Genomic DNA, 20,482 nt, shown 5'->3' with positions numbered 1-20,482 from the left:
GGAAACAAGATGTATTGAATTATGGTTGTCTTTATCTGTATGTAGTCATAGATGTATTCGACTGAAACGTATCAGTCATTATTATTTATTAAAACAAATTCCAGCTACCCAAAAGTCAAGGATTAAAGACATTTCTCACGCAATTTATTGGTATTTCTATTTGAATTCCTAAGGAATACGGGGGAACTGTTTCATACTTTTTGTAAATATAATCCAATAAATCTTATTAATTAATTTAATTTAATGTACACTTTTATTGATCCCATGGTATTGGACTCAGTCGTCGCCATTTTTAGAGCCATACGTGGAGCCAACAGATATCCTCTGAATTCCGTATTCAGTGTCTTTAAATAAAAGGACCACAACCACAATAAAAGAATTCTCCTACTTTCAAAAGAAATGTAAAAATGTTTATCTGCAATGTGATTGGATACATCAGAGAAATATGAGTTAAAATAGGCTTGCTCTGAAATATAAGTAAAGGTGCTGCATCAAACAGAACAATAGAAATCTCTGAAGATGTAATTTTCAAATATTCACGAGAAATAATAAAAAGCCAAATTGTAATAAATTAATTGTCACAAGTAAGTGTTTTGAACATTTGTGTCCTGACTCTATATTGATTATTGCATGCTGTTTCTATTTTCTAAGAACCAACAGCAACTTGGAGCTGTCATTCACTCCACTGTACAGCCTAACAACAAACCCTCAGCATATTTAAAATCCCTGAAACACTCGGCCCTGAGTGGCTTATTGCTTAAGTACTCTCTGATTAATCAGGGAGGCAATGTTTTTAGCCTATATGTTTCATTTTCAGAGAGTTCTATGTCTGTTGGGATCGTTACGCTTCAACAAATCCTTGCGATAAGTAGAGAAGGTGGCGACGGCTGCGAGTGCTGTGGTCACTGTGTGTCCACTGTCATTTGATCAGATTGATGAAGTGCTGATGGATTTCTCTCTTGACTGATCACGGCTCTCTGGCTCCCGGTACGGCAGCATAAAGGACTGTTACCATATGCGGTTTATTCACTCACACATACACACACAATTGCTCAGCTTCTTAAGAGCTTATTTACAGTGCCAAGAAAAACAGTGAACTGTTTGGAATTACTTAAATATAGTGTGATCTTCAAGTTAGAACAATGAACTAATGACACCAATTTGGGATGCACTGATACATAGCACTTGTTTTTAAAGACCAAGTACAATTACTCAGTTAGTACTCAGTTACAGTAATGACTTTGAAAACATGTTTTATTTTCATCAGATCACTTAAATGTAACATTAAATGTACAACACACTGCTGTTGCCGATTACAAAACAGAGCTTAGTTTGCAGTAGTAGTAGTAGTAACTTAATAGTTAACCATTTAACAATACTATCAGTTAAAGAGTTAAAGGATTATAAAAAATATAAAAAGCTGGATGAAAAAGTTTTTGAAAGCTAGCTCACCTTATGGTCGCCTGACCTTAAGCTTAGCGGCTTGTCAGGCTAAAATGTTGGGCACAGTATTGGAACCGATAGTGGTATGGGTCCATGGCAGGACACCATGGAGAACTCTGCTCAAAGGGAAACCCATCACTGCACACTTGAAGTTCAAGTTCTAAGTACAAAGAGCATCTCCTTACAACACTAGGCCTCGACAACTTCCAGTCATTGAGGGGAGGATGAATTAGTCCAAGACATTCGGAAACTCTATATAAATGTATTTCGCCAAAGAAAATCCACCTTTTTGAGTGGCCAAGTCAAAGCCCAGACCTCAAGCAAATATAAATGCTGAGGAATAGAAATCTAGAGGAACTAAAACAGTTTTGCAAGGAGGACTGGGCCAACATTTCCTTTGAGCCGTGTTCAGGTCTGATCTGCAGCTCCCGGAAGTGTTTGAGTGAGGTCATTGCTGCCAGAAGAGATTCAACCAGATATTAAATACAACAAATCTACAGCACTGTGCCCATTTATTTGATGTTTTCAGTAAATACACTTTTTATTAACTTAAGCCTATTGTGTTTGTCTATACCTGTAGATTTGATAAAGATCAGGTAACATTTGATGACCAAATAAAGCAGAAAATGCTGTAATTCCAAAGGGTTCATACTCCTTTTATTGGCCCTCTGTCATATCAATTTTCTGTAGATAAATTCAGAGTTTCTATAGGTCCAGCTCTTTTCTTCATCTGTTCAGCCATGAAGGTTGGTGCTAACATACTGCCTGCTGTTTCTCTTCAACAAATTGCAAGATCATAGCAGAACAGAGCTTTAGCACCAGTTCAATCATAAACAGGTTGAGCTTTGGGTTAGACAATGGGTTAGGGAGTTGAAGTGCAGCACTCGCAGCAATCACTATCGCTGGCTGCTATTTGGTGAGAACCCTGTTAGCCAAGACTTACTATCTCCTTCGTGAACATAAAAAATCAACGTGACAGAGATTTAGCTGGTTTTATTAATGATTTTGTATATCCCAAATGAACGTGTGGTCAGGACCACTGATACATACATTGGTTCTTTTTTTGTTAAGTTCAGGGTAATAAAAACGCAGAGACAACACAGCCAACATTTGGAAAACAACGGATGTAACATGCGGCCACATGGAAGGAAGTCGAGAGAGATGCAACCAAGGACCCCGGCTGGCTTTGAACCAAGGATGACGCTGTTTGTGGTTGGTTGTCTCAATGACTAACCTGTTGGTGACTCGTGACATGTTTTTTGGGGAAATTATGTTGATATACTAATAATAGTTTTTTGTAGGAAATGCAATTGCTACCTGTATTATGTTCAATGGCAAGTCACAGTTGTTCAAGTCACACATCTCATACTGCATGCAGGTCGGACGTAGTAAGAGGTTGTGGTGGATGGTAGGAAAACCAAGTGCAGGACTTTGACCCCACAACTGGGGTTTGCATCCTGAGAGCAGCATATAGTTAGATGTAGGCAACCAAAGCACTTTAAGAGAAGATTAGGTAAAGATCATGGTTTCAGTTAGATGTTAATGAAGCAATACAAACAAGTCACATCTCTGTCCATCTTACCAAAATGTAAGTTCTTTGAGTGCCTAAATGTAAGCATAAAAACATTAAAATTGCAGTCATTGCAGGAAAACAAATGGCATACTTTGCTGGTGACCATTTTGCAGATATGTTCAGTGTCACAGTAAAACAGCTCTCTGAGTACTGTGTTCCCTGCACACATCCATTTGTTCAGAGTTATTATGTCCTGCTCTGGTAAACATAACACAGGGCTTCTACTTTACTTTCCACAAATGTGATGTAGGTGTGGACCGAGCAATAAGGCTTGCACACTGTTTCTGTCTGTAAAAATATATATCGGGGAAATGCAGTCAACTAACTATTTAAATATCACAGTAATCAGGCTTGTTGCATTATCATAGTGTTCATGATTGCACATGTGAATGTCTAGAAAGATTTATTGAGGGATTTTAAAACTAATCCCAGTCCTAACACAAGACTAACTCTAATTAAGATGAGAACACGCTTTGGAAGATTTTCTCTCTTTCCTTTTATCCTCATCTCACTTATTCTGCTTCATTTCCATATCTCCGTGTCCATGCAGACAAGCAAACAACTTTCTCATTAGACTCCATGTGTATTCATATTCAAACTTACCTACTTAGACAGTCACCTCTCTAACACCGATTCACCTTTCTGCAGTGATTCATCTCCATTTTTACAGGCCAGATTTCTTTCAATTGAACCGCTGAGATTCTCAGCAGGAATACAGCGTTTCTCGTGTGTGAACGGACCCATTCCAAACGCTCAGCTTTCCAATTATAGTACATCCCGCTTAACTGATGCTTATTAATTCCTTCAAACTCATTATGGCAAGCAAAATAGGACTCTCCCATGAGATGAATACTAATGAAAGAAGAAACTTATCGACAGTGCCGCTGCTGTGAGAGGTCTTTCTGTTTAGATGTTTGCTTTGAGCTCCAGCACACAGCCAAAATAAATTCACCTTAGAAAAAAAACATTTCTAAGGAGTCCATCGGTGAATTCACTGTAAGGAAGCATTGATCAGAATCAGCCTGTCCTTTGGTAATCGCTTGTGGCAGGAAGGACCAGCAGTACTCGTGCAATGGTGTGTATGGATTCCGTCTAGACTTCAAGAGGGTTCTCCAGTGCTTGTAGTTGGAGTAAATAAAGCTCCCCCTGACGGACACTCAGCAAGCAGGGCCAGGCCATAGGGCTAACCCAAACAAAACACTTCAATCTCTCACCGTTGCTCTCCACTGCTCCCCAAGGGCTTGATTGATTGATTCGCCGGCCAATCAGAGTACATTGATCTCCGAACCCGACCCCCCCAGCCTCAACTCCCCAGGCCTCTTCTCAGTCTATTCATCTGCTGGCTGTCAGAAGTATTCACTGGGGGGCTGGAGCTGTGGAGACCCGCACTCTTAAGCACACCTCCGTGGCTTTCTAAAGAAAGTGCTTTACAGTGCCTCATATTGTTATTCAGGCCTCCCTTGATCCAGTTGTTATCACCATAATTACTTTATAGTAATAATATTAAAAGCTTGCTTAGTTCCAGCGATCCATTTTTCCATCCATTATATTCTGCTTATCTTGGGCTGGGTCTAGGGAGCAGCAGGCATTGCAGGGTATTCCAGACATCCTTGTCCCTAGCAACGTTTTCCAGCTCCTCCTGGGGGACCCCCAGATGTCCCCAGGCCAGAAGAGATATCAAATCTCTTCTGTTCTGGGTCTACCCCAGAGCCTCATAACGGTTGGACTTGCCCTGCAAACCTTTAAAAGGAAAGGTCTAAGAGGAATACTGATCAGATACCTTCCCCAACTGAGCTCCCACCGGATGTCTGAGCTCCTCACCCTATCTCTCATACTTTAGTCACAAACCAAAGCTTAAGATCATAAGTTAGGGTCTGAATGTAGCTGGACTGGTAAATCTAGAGATATGCCTTCTGGCTCTGCTCTCTACTCACTGGTTGCACCAGCTACATTTTACCTTCACTTATGAACAAGACTCTTGACAAGCGAGAGTCACTGCCCCAAGCGAGGGCAGTGACTCTCTCCCAACCTTTAGGGCACAAGACACCATTTTCCTGCACTGTGGACTCCAACTTGGATGTACTGACTCTCTGTGACTGCTTCACACCAGTTTAAAAAAAAGGTTGTACATGAAAACACAAGGAGAGCAGTGTAGAAACTCAAGCATTTTAGTAAAAAAATAACAAACAGAATATTTATAGTGGTCCAATGAAGAGTTCTAAACTTCATCTTCAGTCCTCTACCACTGTATGTACGCGAGTGATGAACTGGCAGTAATGCGATGGATGCATACAGTGGAAAAGTAGAAAATTGATTATAACAATTTTCATAATAAATTACATTCTTATTGGACAGTCCATTCTTTCTGAGTTACATTTTCCTTTTTTGTCACGCAGTAGCTAGCTATTCATGTTAGCCAATGCAACCATTGTAATATCCCTGGTGGACTGTACACTAAAAGGCAAGAATGGATTTGTCGAGTTGTGGAGTGGGTGACAGCGGCCTCTTTTTGTTATTCTTCTAACATAACGGCATGGGTTGGTTCTTCCTCCTGTCCTCCCCAATGGTTTGAATCACCAGCTGCCACTGTGCAATACCCTACAGAACCCTGATTAAACATTTGTGGATTAATTAGTCAACCATTCCATTGTGTTCGTTACCATTTGCAACACTGAAATGTTCCTCAGCTTTGATTGTTGGACAATGTCTGAATTGGAATATTATTTAGTGCACAACTTGCCCCCATAGGTGTCATGTGCAGAAATATGGCACCTATGGGTGAACAATGTTGCTGTTAGATGTTGAAGCCTCTGCACAACCAAACAGATGTTTTTCAGATATTCTGGTTGATTAGACCTCTGCTTAGGTTACAGGTGAGTTGGCCCTTTGATGGGAATTTCTTAGGTCACAAATCTTCATCTACCACTAAGTACATTGATGCCACTAAGTACAATGATGCCACTAAGAAAAACCAAAGGTGTAATTTAACTCACCAAATATGTTTAATTGAGCTAACAGGAGACTAAAACAGACATCACTCAATTTGTCTCTACACCACACAGTCCTAAAAAGAGGTCTAATCAGCCAGATTAGCTGCAAACACATCTGTGGGTGTTCAAAGGATTTAATAAGCAGTTATTGAGTGTAATACTAGGGTTTTGCAGTATTATCCAATATTGATGATTTAAGTAGTGACAAGGTTGGCTATTTCAAACAAATGAAAAACACAGAAAAGATGTTGAAATTCTGAAAAATTATGATTAAACTTTGTCATTTATCCAGGGGTCCCCATTTTTCTATGTTGATGAACATGATAACTTATGGATATGGAAATTATAGTGTAGCTCCAGTTGCAACAGACTTTAATGTATAATACATTATAGTAATAATGTATTATACATTATACCTGCAGTGGTTTAGATTGTGACAAGCGATTGTTATATTCTTATATATATCATTTAAATGGTAAAAATGAATGGTAGAGTGCTCATAAAAGGCAGAGAAAAGTATAGAGTATAGTATCAACTATATATTATTATTTATAGGCCTTTATTGTTCCATCATTGTGTGGTGATAACCAAAGGGAGCTATATGCTTAACCGATAGGCCCAACAACAATGTATTGTCAAAATCACAGTTTATGTTGCTTCCAGGTCTCACTGAATCCTCTAGCGCCCAGAGACAAAAGGCATGTAGGGATTTAAATATTCCTATTTTCTATCACGGCATGCACTCTGAGAATGGACCTATTCCGTGGTTCCCGGTAGTGTTGTTGGGGACGTATCTTTTTGTTGTGCTTGGTCGTTCAGAATGCGTGGCCCTTCGGAGTGGGACGATGGCCTGGCTCCCGGTCCCTGATGTGCTGCAGGGAAAGAGTTTGGTTGTAATGTTAGTACATCCAGCATCCAGCAGCCAAGCTGATCTGCAGTCAATGAGCCACGGCCTATAAAGCCACGGCCTATAAAGCCACACTGAGGACTACATTCTGAAGTCTGATGTACCCTGAAGCTCCGCCCCTTTTCCCTATACAGAGCACTGTATAGGACTGTATAGGATCACTGTTCACTCATTTACTCAAAGTTCGTTTTCCTTTGACGAGTATTTAGTAAAGCAATGCATTTATGTTTTCAATGTGTAATGAGTAAGTGATGAAATTGACTTGCTCAACACTTGTTCACTAGGACTGGTCCTGAGGAAGACCGGTGTGCAGTTGATATGCCTCTCTCTCTCTCTCTGTTGTTTATAATAATCGAGCAGCTACAATAAAAACTTTTCAATGGTTTCCACTGTAACAACACAATGTACTGGTACAGCATATTTTCTAAAGAAAACAATTCAACCTTAATAAATCACTAATCATTTTCTTGTCTTTCTTTGACAGGGGGGATATTTGAGTCCATTGAAAGCGGTCCGTCAGGTGCTGAGGAACTAGCCTTTAAATTTGCTTTAAACACAATCAACAGGAACAGAACCCTACTACCAAACACCACGCTCACCTACGACATCCAAAGGATTAACATCTATGACAGCTTTGAAGCCTCCAGGAAAGGTATTTGTGTTTTTGTGATCGGAAGATCTGCCTCCGGTGTTGGCATGCTCTTGGGTGCTTGTGTGTGTTTGTGTATATATGGAGCCAGTGAATGTGTGTGTGCACATACGCTATAGCTGCTTTGCATTGTAAATGTATTCCCCGTTCGAGGCTTGTGAGCTGCAGTGGTTTAGATTGTGACAATTATAATCAGGCAAGGGAGAAATGGCTGAGTACTTCAAATGTAAACAGAGAGAATTGATTGGTTCCAGGTAATGACTCAGCGGCAGTAATTCAAAGACCGGTTTGGCCCCCAGAGACAGCCAATAAAGTGCTATAATCTATCAGTTTTGTGTGTGCATCAGGCTGACATTTCAAGTCTCTTATCAATTACGGGCCATTATATCCTGCATCAGTGATTTAGCCAACTCCCTTAAAAAGGTGATTAAAGTGCACAGTCGAGCTAATACAAAGACAGTGCAGTTGTTTGTATGTCTCCCGAACACAATTCCATGAAAGTAAGTTTAAATTGGTCACACCTTTTGCCTCAGTGCTTCAGCTTCTATTGTGTACATGCAATATAGTAAAGGTTGTGTAATCAACATCAATATATATACATATACACATGCATGGCACACATGACAAAACAGAATACGTGAGGTCAGCCAGTGAGGTATTTGATGATTATGTTACATATCTATGCTATCAAATTTGTAGTCTAAAACGTATTGTTTTTCCCTTCATCTTGGCCAGTACGTAATTTATATCAAAAGGCTTTCGTGATTTGAGGATAAGGCTGGTGTTATTCTATAGTTTCCTGATTGTCAACATATCCATATGTCAAAACCAAATCAAAACTTTCCCTTTTTTGGGAATTCCTGTCTGTGGCTCTAAGGCTCTAAAAATACAAAACAATTCTGTTAACATTGAATAATCATTGGCTTTATTACTATCTACCTTTTAATTATGTATTAACAAAGGCTCGCAACTGCAGCCTCTGAACACTAATATGGAATCTGTCTCAGCTTAATAGAATGACATTTCATTTGAATTACTTCCTTTCAAAAACTGTGTTTGGTTTTCAAAGAAGAAATGTCACGTATCACTTCCAAGAGAAAGTAGCAACGTTTTTGTTATGTTCTTTGTAATGATGATTTCTTAAATGGCATTAATTTGCCTAATGATTATTAATACCACTAACTAATACACATACACTAAAGCAGTCAGGTTGGGAGCCCATAGCTTTATGGCCATCAGGGAGCGACTTCTCTAATTGTATAGAAGTATATGAGAAAATGACTCTACTTATTCCCTCAGTAAACATTATAAACCTGAGTTTATGGTTTCAATCTCTAGTTTCAAGTCTTCTTCAATACAGCATTATGTTCAATTAGTAAATTATGGTCATTTAGAGTCAACGAGTCTCTAAATGACAACAATGGAGCTTTAGGGCATAAAGCAAGAATATTCACAGTATCAGGCGTTATGCATGCTTTACCTGTTGGCACAATACTCTCTTTTTGTTTGGCTCTGCACATTGGATTTGTTGACAATAAGAAAAAAAAGATAAATAAAAAAAGAAGTAATACATTCTATTAACATATTCTATATCCTTAAAGAGGACTTGTTGCATACAGACATAATTCACAAAAGCTTTATTTACATCATCTACTATAGTTTGGTGGGGATCATCGCATTGGTCATCAATAATATATGCAGCATCACAGTAAGAGAAAGCTAATTTTTCAACTATTTCCCCTCTTTAGCCTGTGACCAGCTCTCTCTGGGCGTAGCGGCCATCTTTGGACCCTCTCACAGTTCCTCGGCCAATGCGGTCCAGTCCATTTGCAACGCCCTGGGGGTGCCACACATCCAGACCAAGTGGAAGCACCAAGTATCGGACAACAGAGACATCTTCTACGTTAGCCTCTATCCAGACTTCTCTTCCCTCAGCCGGGCCATCCTGGACCTGGTCCACTTCTTCAAATGGAAGACGGTCACGGTGGTTTATGACGACAGCACTGGTAAGACCATAAATGTTCCTCTACTTTTAAAACATTTGCTTTCATTCCATCCGTCTATCAATAATTATCAAAAGTACTTTCTCATTCATCATCATTATTGTCACTGGATGACAGACATTTTGAATTTCCTGGATTTCAGGATTTTTTCTTCAGATTATTCAACATTTTTAATAAGGATCATTTGTCAAGGAAACCTTTAGGGATAACATAGTTTTTGTGTCAACGGGTCAGGTTTCCTATTTACTGTTAACACCCTGATTAAGCCAAATGCACTGCGTCTTAAGAAAACAAAAGCAAAGGTTCACCAATCTGTCACACGATACCATGATTGCGTGTAGAAGCAAAATGAAAATAGAGAACATACAAGTTACAGACATACAGCAGTATACATACGTTTTGATTGTCACACTCCATGAGACAACGTATAAGGAAGTTAGGCAACCCAGAAATGGTGGCGCTGGCGAAGGTCGAATGATTGTTGTGTGTGACCTGTAGAGACTGAAGGTGGAATCTCAGCAGGAAGAGAATGTCTTTCCAAATCCCACTGGCACTGACTAATAATGCTATTACGATTACTAAAAATACAGCAATGGCACATAAACTTGATCAACAGTATCTCATATGGTTCACTACATTTGTCTCACCTGCTTTGCGACACATTTTACTCAGTAATGTCATACCCTTATTTATTTGATATTTCAGACTTTCACAGCCTTTAGTGAACCATCAACTGTTGAAGGTTACATGTCACATAGCGGCACTTAGAGCTAAATGTTAATGTCAGCATTGCAAAGTGCTCCCAGTGCTCCCAGATTATCAGGTATAATGTTTACTATCTCCACCATCTTAGTGTAATATGTTAACATGCTCAAATTTGCCAATTATTGCAAAATGCAAATTAAATCTGAGGTTGATGATACTCTTGCAGTTATTTGGGTCACAAACCAAAGTATTGCACAGTTGCAAGTTCTGTTTTGACCGGATGATGGGGCAAGATGAAGGGTGAGACGATCACAATGCATCCTTATTGGAAATTAATAATTCATGGAAAGGATTCTGCAGTAAAATATTTAATGTCAACCAGATGGTGGCGCTGGAGGGTAAATCAGGGAATCACAAAAGTCAGGACTCATCATCCTGAACCATGCATGTGTCTGTACAAAGGGCTTTGCCAAACCATCCAATAACCATTGACCAACCGTATCTTGCACAGCAGCTCGATTCTCTTGATGTCACGAGATAACGCAAGCATTACGGAATCACATATCACATGAAAATCCATCTTGTCAGACTTTAAGTAATGCGTTTGTGTACAGGAGGCCAGAGTGTGGACCTGTCAGCATCCTGTGAGGAGCTAATGGCAGCAATGGGCGTGACTTTGATCTGTGTGAGGCAAATATGCTGCAATAGCATTGGTTATATCAGAGCAGGAGAGTACCTCTTCATGGAAAGAAGAGCAAAAAACGGCATTGAAGGCTTTTCTCCTTGGAAAAGATGTGTTTGCTCCACCCAGACAGACAGATGTCTGTTTCTAATGACGGTTCTCAGATTATGTGTAACAAACAATCTGGCGGGTCAAGATAGGACCAACCTTCAGACTGATACAATTAGATTTTTACCATGGCACTGAAGCTAAAGATAGCTTTTTTTTAAAGGCCACATGCCTCACTGAAAATCGTACTACAATCATGGCCCATTATTTCCTTTCATATATATATAAAAAAAAAACATGGAACACAAGATCATAAATTTGCAGCACCATTATTTATCAGCTGTCTTACTTGTGCTGACATCTACATTAGGGAATACTGTATGTTTCCTCCATATGCTTCTGTCTTTTTTTTATATTGCAAGATTAAAGGTTTGACATACAACCTGAACTAATGTGGAAGAGCAGACTGAGGTTTTTTTCCCGGGTTTAGCCGAGTATCATTACCATTGTAGATGTTCCATAATTCATGGAAGTCAGAGAGCTTCCGAGGTTTCAGTACACATGCTTTCCTTGTTACTCAGGGAAGCAGACCTTGTTATTACTGCAGTTTAGGTCACCAGGCGACAAATAAGCCAGCAGGCTTGGTACATGTACCATATGCCAGGGGTCAGGGTGTGTGCCAGCCTGAAGACAGGCTGCCAGGCCTCCCAGAGCTCCATCCAACTGACACACTGGGACCAGTTTGGCCTAGATCACAGTACTGCAGTGTGTGTTCACTGTGTTTAGCATTTAGGCCAGCTAATTCTTTATGATGTCATATGCTAATTACATCTTTGTTACAGAATGAACCACTCAGCAGTATATAGATTGTCTTAACACCGCCATCTACCATTATAATAACCTTTCTCATTTACATAAAGTTACTGTAAGATACTTTAAACTGGTTATGACACAGGCTAAATGTAATACTGATGCTTCTATATGACCTACATATGTAACCACAACCATCAGAGAGAAGATTCGATATTACTATACAGTTATTCTTAATGCCTGTCATTAGTGTCAGATTCCGGAGAAATCAGATGAAATCATACAGGTTCACCAGAAACTCTTTTAACTAAGACTCCAGCAGGGTGTCAGTCCCTTCCGCCTGCAGTTGGAGCTCCGGCAGCAGGTGGAGCGCTCCGTATGGGGCAGCAGCATCTCTTCCTCCAGCCAGGAGCAGAGCTGTGCCTCTCACTCCACCGGTCCCCCCTGGTGGGAGGCAACAGCGACACCAAGCTGCTGGAGACCCAGGCCGGAATAATGGGCCTGTTGGAGTCACGGGAGAACCAGAACCAGGACTGGGCGGGGAGACTGATAGACCCTGCTGCAGTCAAATTAAAGGTTTTCTCAAAGGAATCTGCTGCTCTCTTTTGTCGACAGTCACCACTGACATCAACACCAAAAGGAAAGTTTATCATTGTAGCTTTATGTACATTTCGCCAATAATGTTTCTGAAGGTCAACCTTCTAACTCCACACCCTTATATTGTTTTCTTCATTTTCAAAAGTGTAACCTTCAGCCCCAACTGATGCTAACTCAAGTGACATCACTTAAGAGATTGTATCAGGGTTCATACAGCTCCACCTGGAGACTTCATACAACCTATTACTTGTATTCACATATGCTGTGAACTCACTAAACAGATTGTGATGTGGGGAATCGGCTCAGTAACATTTTGAATGCAGGAATATTGGTTTGGTTTATAGTTTGACTTTGTTGTAGTGGTACTTTTAGTATGGGATTTGAACACTTCTTCTTCCACAGCATTATTCTACCTGTACATACCTAACATTAATGACATGCAGAAGAACATATAGACTTTGCTGGTGAAAGTAATTGGATGAATTGTGTCAGATTGATCAATAAAGTCACTTTAAATGTTACCAGAACCCAAATTCAAAGAAAAGACTGAACACCAAACCTGCACGCTTTGTTTACACAGTTGAATTTTTAATTTGTAAGTGTGTGTGTGTGTGTGTGTGTGGGGGGGCGTCTTTGCCATGCAGGTCTTGTTGGCAGCTTTAGGGAGGAATTGATCGTTTGTGATCCTGCCACCTCTGTTAATTAAGTTGTAAAGTGGACATAGCTGGTTCACTATGGGGTTAATAGTGGCTTGATTTTCTGTCTCGGTGATAGGAAATGAGATCCTGGCTTGACCTGCAAACAGCTTCACCTTCTCGTTGTCGACATTTACACGGATGACCTGATAGCGAGGACAGACAGCAGTGATGGTGGACACTGAGGGCAAAGAGAAATCGGATCGGATTGGCAGGATTCTATTTCATTTGGATCTTTTCTTCTCTTGTTTCAGTACAAGAGGCACATTGCCTGATGTGCTGGGCAAAGTCAGCCCAGCAGAACATTTATATTATCATATAATTCTCATGGGGTCTCCCCCCGAACCCCCACCTGCTGTTCTAAATTGTGTTGGCTTTTCGGAAATGGGATATAAAGGGGAGTAGGAAACTACCTCTCTCTTTGTGCTGTTTCTCCACCAAGCAGGGAGCAAACAAGCAAATCAATAACCATAATGGGACTCTTCTAACGGCTCAACTTTATAATGGCAAAACTGAGATGGCAGCAGCATGTGTTATAGCTCTCCCAGCCAGCCATAACATCCATACAACTAGCTGGAACACCGCTGCCGCCACTACCGCTGCTGCTGCATAGTTTGATTAGGCCATAAGGGAGTACAGGCTAGTACAATACAACACTGGCTCAGAAAGTGCTTCTTTCTGCTGTTCACAGTAGGGATTCCATACATACCCCCATTCGTCAGTAACCGTACAATACAGTCTCGGCTTTCAGCTTCTCAAACAAGAAGATTTGCTGCTTTTCTTTGTCATTGATGGCTATAAATTGGAACTAGTATTGAAATAGAAAAGGAAATAAATTAAGACATTACTGTGGACCTTGAAAAAATGCAATTGTTCATGATTTCTGAACATTTTATAGACTTTATGCCCTTTACACAGTGCTTTCTGTATACGTTGTTAAGGCAAATACATTTCCAATTTAAATAAAACTCTCAAAAACTTAAGTTGAACAGCTAAATGAATAAATGAACGATGCAGGTCGCCCACTGATGTGGGCTGAAAGGGTCTGGTTCTCTAGTTCTAATTCATCCCAAAGGTGTTGGTGGGGTTTGGGTCAAGACTCTTAGCAGGCAGGTCAACTTCTTCCACATCAACCTGGGGAACGCATTTCTTGTGGCTTTGTGCACGGGGACCTTGTCATGTTGAAAACAAGACAGGGTCAAACACAAACTGCTGATACAAAGTCGGAAGCTTATGTACCATTTTAAACCATTTTCCATTTTGTGCTGTTTTTCCCTTAATTTAAAATAAATGTCCTCTACCAAATCAAGTGAATGTTGACTTACAGTCAAAACCATTACTCATAAACAATATGAGCCAACTCAAGCCCTTTTGTTGGTCGGGTTTCTATGGTGATTGTGGTTGTACCTGGACTGTGGTTGTGCCTCTTGCCATGGTCCCTCCTGACAACCACTGCTGCTTTTATTATTATCATTATGATTAGTCACATTTCTGTTACTGCTTTTATTATCTATTATATCCGCTGCTGTTGTTGTTGGTAGTAATACTTTTCCTGTTATTATTTCTGCTATTACTAGTGCTACTACTGCTATTATATGTATACTTTCTGTCATATGGATTGATTCCATTCTAATTATATTATGTTGTTTATTCTGTACACATGCCAACTATCACACATCTGCCCATCCTGGGATCGGGGTCTTCCTTTTTTTCCCATTAGAGTATTTTTAGGGAAATTTTCTTTTCTTTTACCGATGCCAGGATCCAAAAACAGATGCTTTTGGATGTTGTACACATTTTAAAGCCCTCTGAGGCAAATTTGTGATTTGTGGTATTGGGCTTTACAAATGATGGAAAATAATTGAACTGAGGCCGTCCCTGAGGTGGCAGAGAAAAGAAAAGAGATGCTGTAATACATCAGCCAATCACATTTCCATTCACTGTGACTCAGATCAAAGTCATTTTTAATTGTTCTGGAATGTTTTACTCCTCACCTTACTGTTAACACCCTGATTAAGCCAAATGCACTGCGTCTTAAGAAAACAAAAGCAAAGGTTCACCAATCTGTCGCACGATACCATGATTGCGTGTAGAAGCAAAATGAAAATAGAGAACATACAAGTTACAGACATACAGCAGTATACATACGTTTTGATTGTCACACTGGAATGTTTTACTCCTCACTGTTTTTTAGCTTTGGAAACTTCTTGTCAAGCTCTGGACTGCAAAGTAAAAATTAAATTGAATCTTTAATGCATAGCTTCCAAAATTAAATGATAACTTAAGGTGTCATTTCATTACAGTACATTACATTACATGTCATTTAGCTGACGCTTTTATCCAAAGCGACTTACAATAAGTGCATTAAACCATGAGTCCAAACTCAGAACAACAAGAATCAAGTACAATTTCTTCAATAAAGTTAAACTACAAAGTGCTATCAGTAAGAGCCATTTAAGTGCTACCAAAGTGTTAAACTACATAGTGCTATCAGTAAGAGCCATTTAAGTGCTCCCAAAGTGCTACTACGGCGCTACCTTCCCTATTCAATGTAAAGTCGAAAAAGATGTGTTTTTAGTTTGCGACGGAAGATGTAGAGACTTTCTGCTGTCCTGCATCTGGACATAGTGGGAGCTGCGGTGCTTCAAGAAAGGTCAGCTTGACAGCATGCTCACGACAAGTAATATGGATGACTGCATGCTGTGATGCCAAAATGGTCATTTGAGAGATTCACGAAAATGATTAAGAGCCATGTCTGACAAGCTGACGAGTCTGACAAGTTGGTATTTAGAGGGTGGTCATGTCTGATCTTTATATATCCTGGTGGGATGTTAATGGAAATTAGAAGGCGTGAAGCATCAAAATGGACAATAGTAAGAGAACTAATGCTAAAGGGTCGTTTTTACAGTCGTAATTAAGGATTTGTGCCAGTAGCATTAGTTGTAGTTTTATTGTTTTAGTAGAAAGATACACTAAAATCTTTAATAGTAATATCAGTAGTTGCATGCATATACTTCAGTCAAAGACACTTAGGTCAAGACATTGACAATATACAGTACATTATTCTACAGTTAGCTTTTAAAGAGGAGGGAGCTCAGGACACTATTGTGACTCAAGGGAAACATTTTAAATTATATTGTAGATTAACCTCAGGATCTAGGTCGTACTTTTTGATTTGTGATTAGCATATGGTAAAACACTAATTGTCTCACGATACAAAGGGAATAACTGAAAGACTTTAACCTTTATTTGCTACTACACATTGCAATTCCCGGTCAATGCTAGCAAAGCCTTTCTCATCAGAGTTAGCTCGGAGAGAATACATCAGATAAACATTTGATACTAACATTATCCAGATGATTAATAAGTAAATGTACCTGACAAGGCTTAAAGGGGAGAAGGCAAGAAACCTTCAGCCAATGGTAGACCAAAAATTCACGTTAATCACAAAATAAATACTACCAATGGAAAGAATGGCAAAATACAATGAGGTGGATCTAGTTAGTTATGGAAAACATTATTTTTGTATTATCTTGAATTTATCAAGATTATTGTATTAATAGCAAATGGCTGTTTGCTGTTGAAGGAATTGAAAGCCATGGTCACTATCTGATAATCAACAATATCTACAGCGTATTGAGCCATGTGAGTGTCGGTTCTTGTAAAGATAATATATTGTCTCTCAGTGTACTTCAGAGTCAGTCCCAGGACAACTCCGATAATCTGTTTCAATTTGATGTGTGTGTGTCTCCACACCAGCAGTCCCAGTCCCATCATACGCTCCACTACCACTCAACAGCCTGTTTAGAGAAGGGCTCAATGACTCTTCACAATTCACCATGCTAATCCCACTGTTGCTGTGCTGAAACGATAATGGAAGCTGCCATGATGTCCGTGCTCTGATCCCTAGTTTTCGGTCTTGTATTTTTGTTATTTAGAGAAAAGTGGTTAATTGGTATTTTCAAATCAGCCTTTTTTCCAGCTATTTCTAATAAGAAATATACTTGGTCAAGTCAATGACAATTGTACCAGAATGGAACAAAAGGGCATTTGGCAATTTAGAATTAAAAGTCTTCCTTGATGAGTCACCACAGTATTGCAAGAACATTGACCCATTTCTGGCACAAGTATGAATGATTTAGTCAAACATGATGAAGCAAGCTAATTACAGACTTCTACAGAAGTGGTGGCTAAAAGAGAACATTACCACCTGGGGCCTGAAATTATAAAGTTATAATCGGAAATTGCAAAAGAAAATTGAAATGACCTGCAAAATAAAAAGTATCCTCTTTTTTTAAGTTTCTTTGCAGAATCGGGAGGCACAGCCCCCTTCATGTCACCCAATGTGAACAACGTGACATATTTACATGGTAGAAAGCCATGAAGAAAATTGCCAAATTCATGTTTCAACCACCTTTTTATGAGCATTGGATCCACACAAAGTGGCCTTAATTGTACATTAAACACCTGCTGTATGCCTATATCATAGTGAAAGCCTTCGAGCAGGGCCCCTTCTGTACATTTAATCAGATAGCAGGTTTTTTCTATGTTAACCTTAGTGTTTAGTTTACTTTATGTTAAGTGCAGCTGCAGGTAACTGGACCCAAACGCCGTCAACACTCGAAAAGGCAACTTTATTGCTCAACAGGATTTAAAAACAAACAAAACAGGCTCACACACATGATCTTCAATGATCTAGACAAGACGAACCAACAAAGGGGAATGACACGAACATGACTTAAATACACAGGGCTGGTGCAGGTGATTGGACACAGGAGGAAACAATCAGGGACAGGGCAGACAATCACAGGGACAGGAAGTGCAGAGAAACAGAGGACACGAGAGACAAGGACTTCAAAATAAAACAGGAAACACGACACACGACACAACACTACAGATCCTAACACTTTATAGACACAATGAGTTATGCTGCTTTGTTGTAATCCATCTTTGTGTGTTTTTATGGACATCCAAGCAACGTGTTTACCATCAAGTTTGGTTCTGTACCTCCATCCTGAAGTTTGGTAAAAATCTGTAATATGCTATAAAGAATTGTTGCCTATTGTAAATATTGGCCCTGATGCTTAATTACTATGAGTTTTTGTATGTATTCATTATGGTGCAGTTTATAGACAAATAGTATGTATTCCAAAAGTAAGTAAATAGTACATTTGCTCCCATTTCCAAATGAACTCATTTTGTGGCAGAAGAATATTTGTTTATAACCACTGTGCTATGTAGCAAGAGTAAATAAGTAAAGGGAAGCGTTAATTGCCGAGAAATAGAGTGGTGGTTCAGGCCAGACATGAATGATTAAGAGCAAGGAGAACTATGTGTAGCTAATAGCAAAGACAATTGTATTGTTGCAACTGGCCCACATTTACACCCTTAGGTATATTTATAGCAACATGCATGCTCTGCCTCCACATTCCTGAACAACTAGTAGAACCTTTGAACGCAGGTCTGCTTACATTTTCCCCAAACGGGTTACATGCATGTAATTGAACATAAATAAGCCGCCCGATGTTGCGGGGGCTCACATTAACCTTGACCCCGGGATTCTGCAGCTCAGTGAGTGATAAGCCATTACTCCCATAATGCAGTGCTGCGGATCGGCCGTCTGGGGGAATTACTTTAACGTCTATGCGACTGGTAATGATTGAAAAGGAACTCTTCTCCCTTGTCACGATGCACGCGGAGGGGAGTCTGGAGGGGAGCGCTTGAAGGGCTGTTTCCTTACAACGATATTTATCACAGGCAGGCCAATCTGTTTTACGCTCAGGAGACTCCCAGACGGCCCCCTAATAAACGCTTAGACGGGATGAAATATTCATGCAGAGTTAAATATGGATCCGAGAGCAGTCGCCTCGCATTAAACACCGTCAATACTGACACCCCTCTTTTCTCTCACTCCAGTATTTTACACCTCTAGATTTCTAGACTGTTTCTGTAGATTTTGGAATCAGCCATGCAGAATGGAAGGAGAGATGTTTTAGTCGTGAGAGGGAGAGCCAGAGAGCTCCGACATGTGTTTATGATGAGCGAGTGCAGCAGTCAGATGTGTCAGGCTCCTTTTATCGATGTTAACTAACTATCCGTAAAACAGCAATTGCTGCTGCAGTAGTGGATGCTGTTTTTCTCCTAAGACAGCTCACGCAACATCAAGCGCTCATATGAAATAGGACTCAAATATAACACACAAACCCACACTTCTCATGCACTTGTATACATTCAAAGTAAGCCAGCTAAAAGTGCTGATCGATCTTGGTCCCAGCAAGTGGCATCCATTTTGGAGGACCTCCACTCGTGCTACTTGGACTCACCAAGAATTTGTCTGGCATGGTGGCCAACCCCGTGGAATCATGGGAGGGACTAAATGGATCAGCATGGGTCCATCTGTCCACACGTCTCTCCATCTGTCAAGTACCGTAAATCAGACTCACTGGCTTTTGTTTGAGATTTATAGAAGCACTTGTGCCAGTCCTTTGTTCAACTTAAAATCCATTGCCCTGACTTGGATCAGATCTTTCAAGTTGTAAGTCTCAAGTCCAAGTATTGTTGGTGTTGAAGTCTAAACTGAGTCTTTTTTCATTGCTTTTGCTGGCCCTTAGCCCAGACTGAGAGATATTTCCTCATGCAGCACCGAGAGAAGGCATGAATGAAGAGAAACAAGCAGCCACATGTATAAGTATAGTCACATAAGAACAGCAACACATCATAGTATGGACAGTGAGGCCATTTCCTCTGTATTGTTTCTGACAATTAAATTACACAATTACTCAGAGTTGTTATCTCCTAACAGTAAAGGAATTAAATGTATCTATGAAGGCTGTGAGATGCAGAATATAAATGAACCAGCTACAAAAAAAATACATAATTGGTCTTTTTCTTTTCTTAATATAGTTTTTTGAACTTTTTTACATGAACGAAGGAATATTTCTAGCACATAACAGATCAGATCAGTAAACAATGTATTTCATCTTTAAAGTGTATGGCATTCTTTTTTTGTTCTTTTACTTAGGACTGGAAAACTAGCTAATTTATCTTAATGATAAACTAAGCTAGGATCACCTGACTCCAGCTCTGTACTGTTAACATTCATGTCTTGATATCAAACTTAAACTTAACTTAAACACTCTTGAAAAGAAAACAAATGGTTTCCCCAAAAGTTTCCTTTTGAGGAGGAATTACAAAAAAACCAAGTTGACCTCCACACACAACCTCTTTTCACAACAAGCATCCATTTTCTTAGTACACCTATGCACCTGGCAGTGCATATCATACATGTTGGCCATGGTGCAGATATCTTTACTGACATGAGCAAGTGACATAATTGATTTTCAATTTGCATCCATAATAAAGAGCTTTTTCCACAACACA

At 39.8% G+C, this 20,482-nt stretch overlaps 1 protein-coding gene across 2 annotated transcripts in view; it reads left to right on the top strand.

Annotated features, from left to right (window-relative positions):
* Positions 1–20,482, top strand: part of grik2 (glutamate receptor, ionotropic, kainate 2) — a 220,370-nt gene that overhangs the window by 58,898 nt on the left and 140,990 nt on the right. Inside the window, exons 2-3 of one of the 2 annotated variants that reach the window (XM_034528752.1) lie at positions 7,398–7,565; positions 9,311–9,568. In XM_034528752.1, coding sequence (XP_034384643.1) covers positions 7,398–7,565; positions 9,311–9,568 — 426 coding nt within the window. Of the gene's footprint in view, positions 1–7,397; positions 7,566–9,310; positions 9,570–20,482 lie in introns of both variants that reach the window. The other variant, XM_034528753.1, reaches the window with a different exon arrangement.

This window comes from Cyclopterus lumpus, chromosome 25 (genome assembly GCF_009769545.1).
Source record: "Cyclopterus lumpus isolate fCycLum1 chromosome 25, fCycLum1.pri, whole genome shotgun sequence".
NCBI classification, from domain to species: Eukaryota; Metazoa; Chordata; class Actinopteri; order Perciformes; family Cyclopteridae; genus Cyclopterus; species Cyclopterus lumpus.
This window is presented reverse-complemented; position numbering and strand designations above follow the sequence as displayed.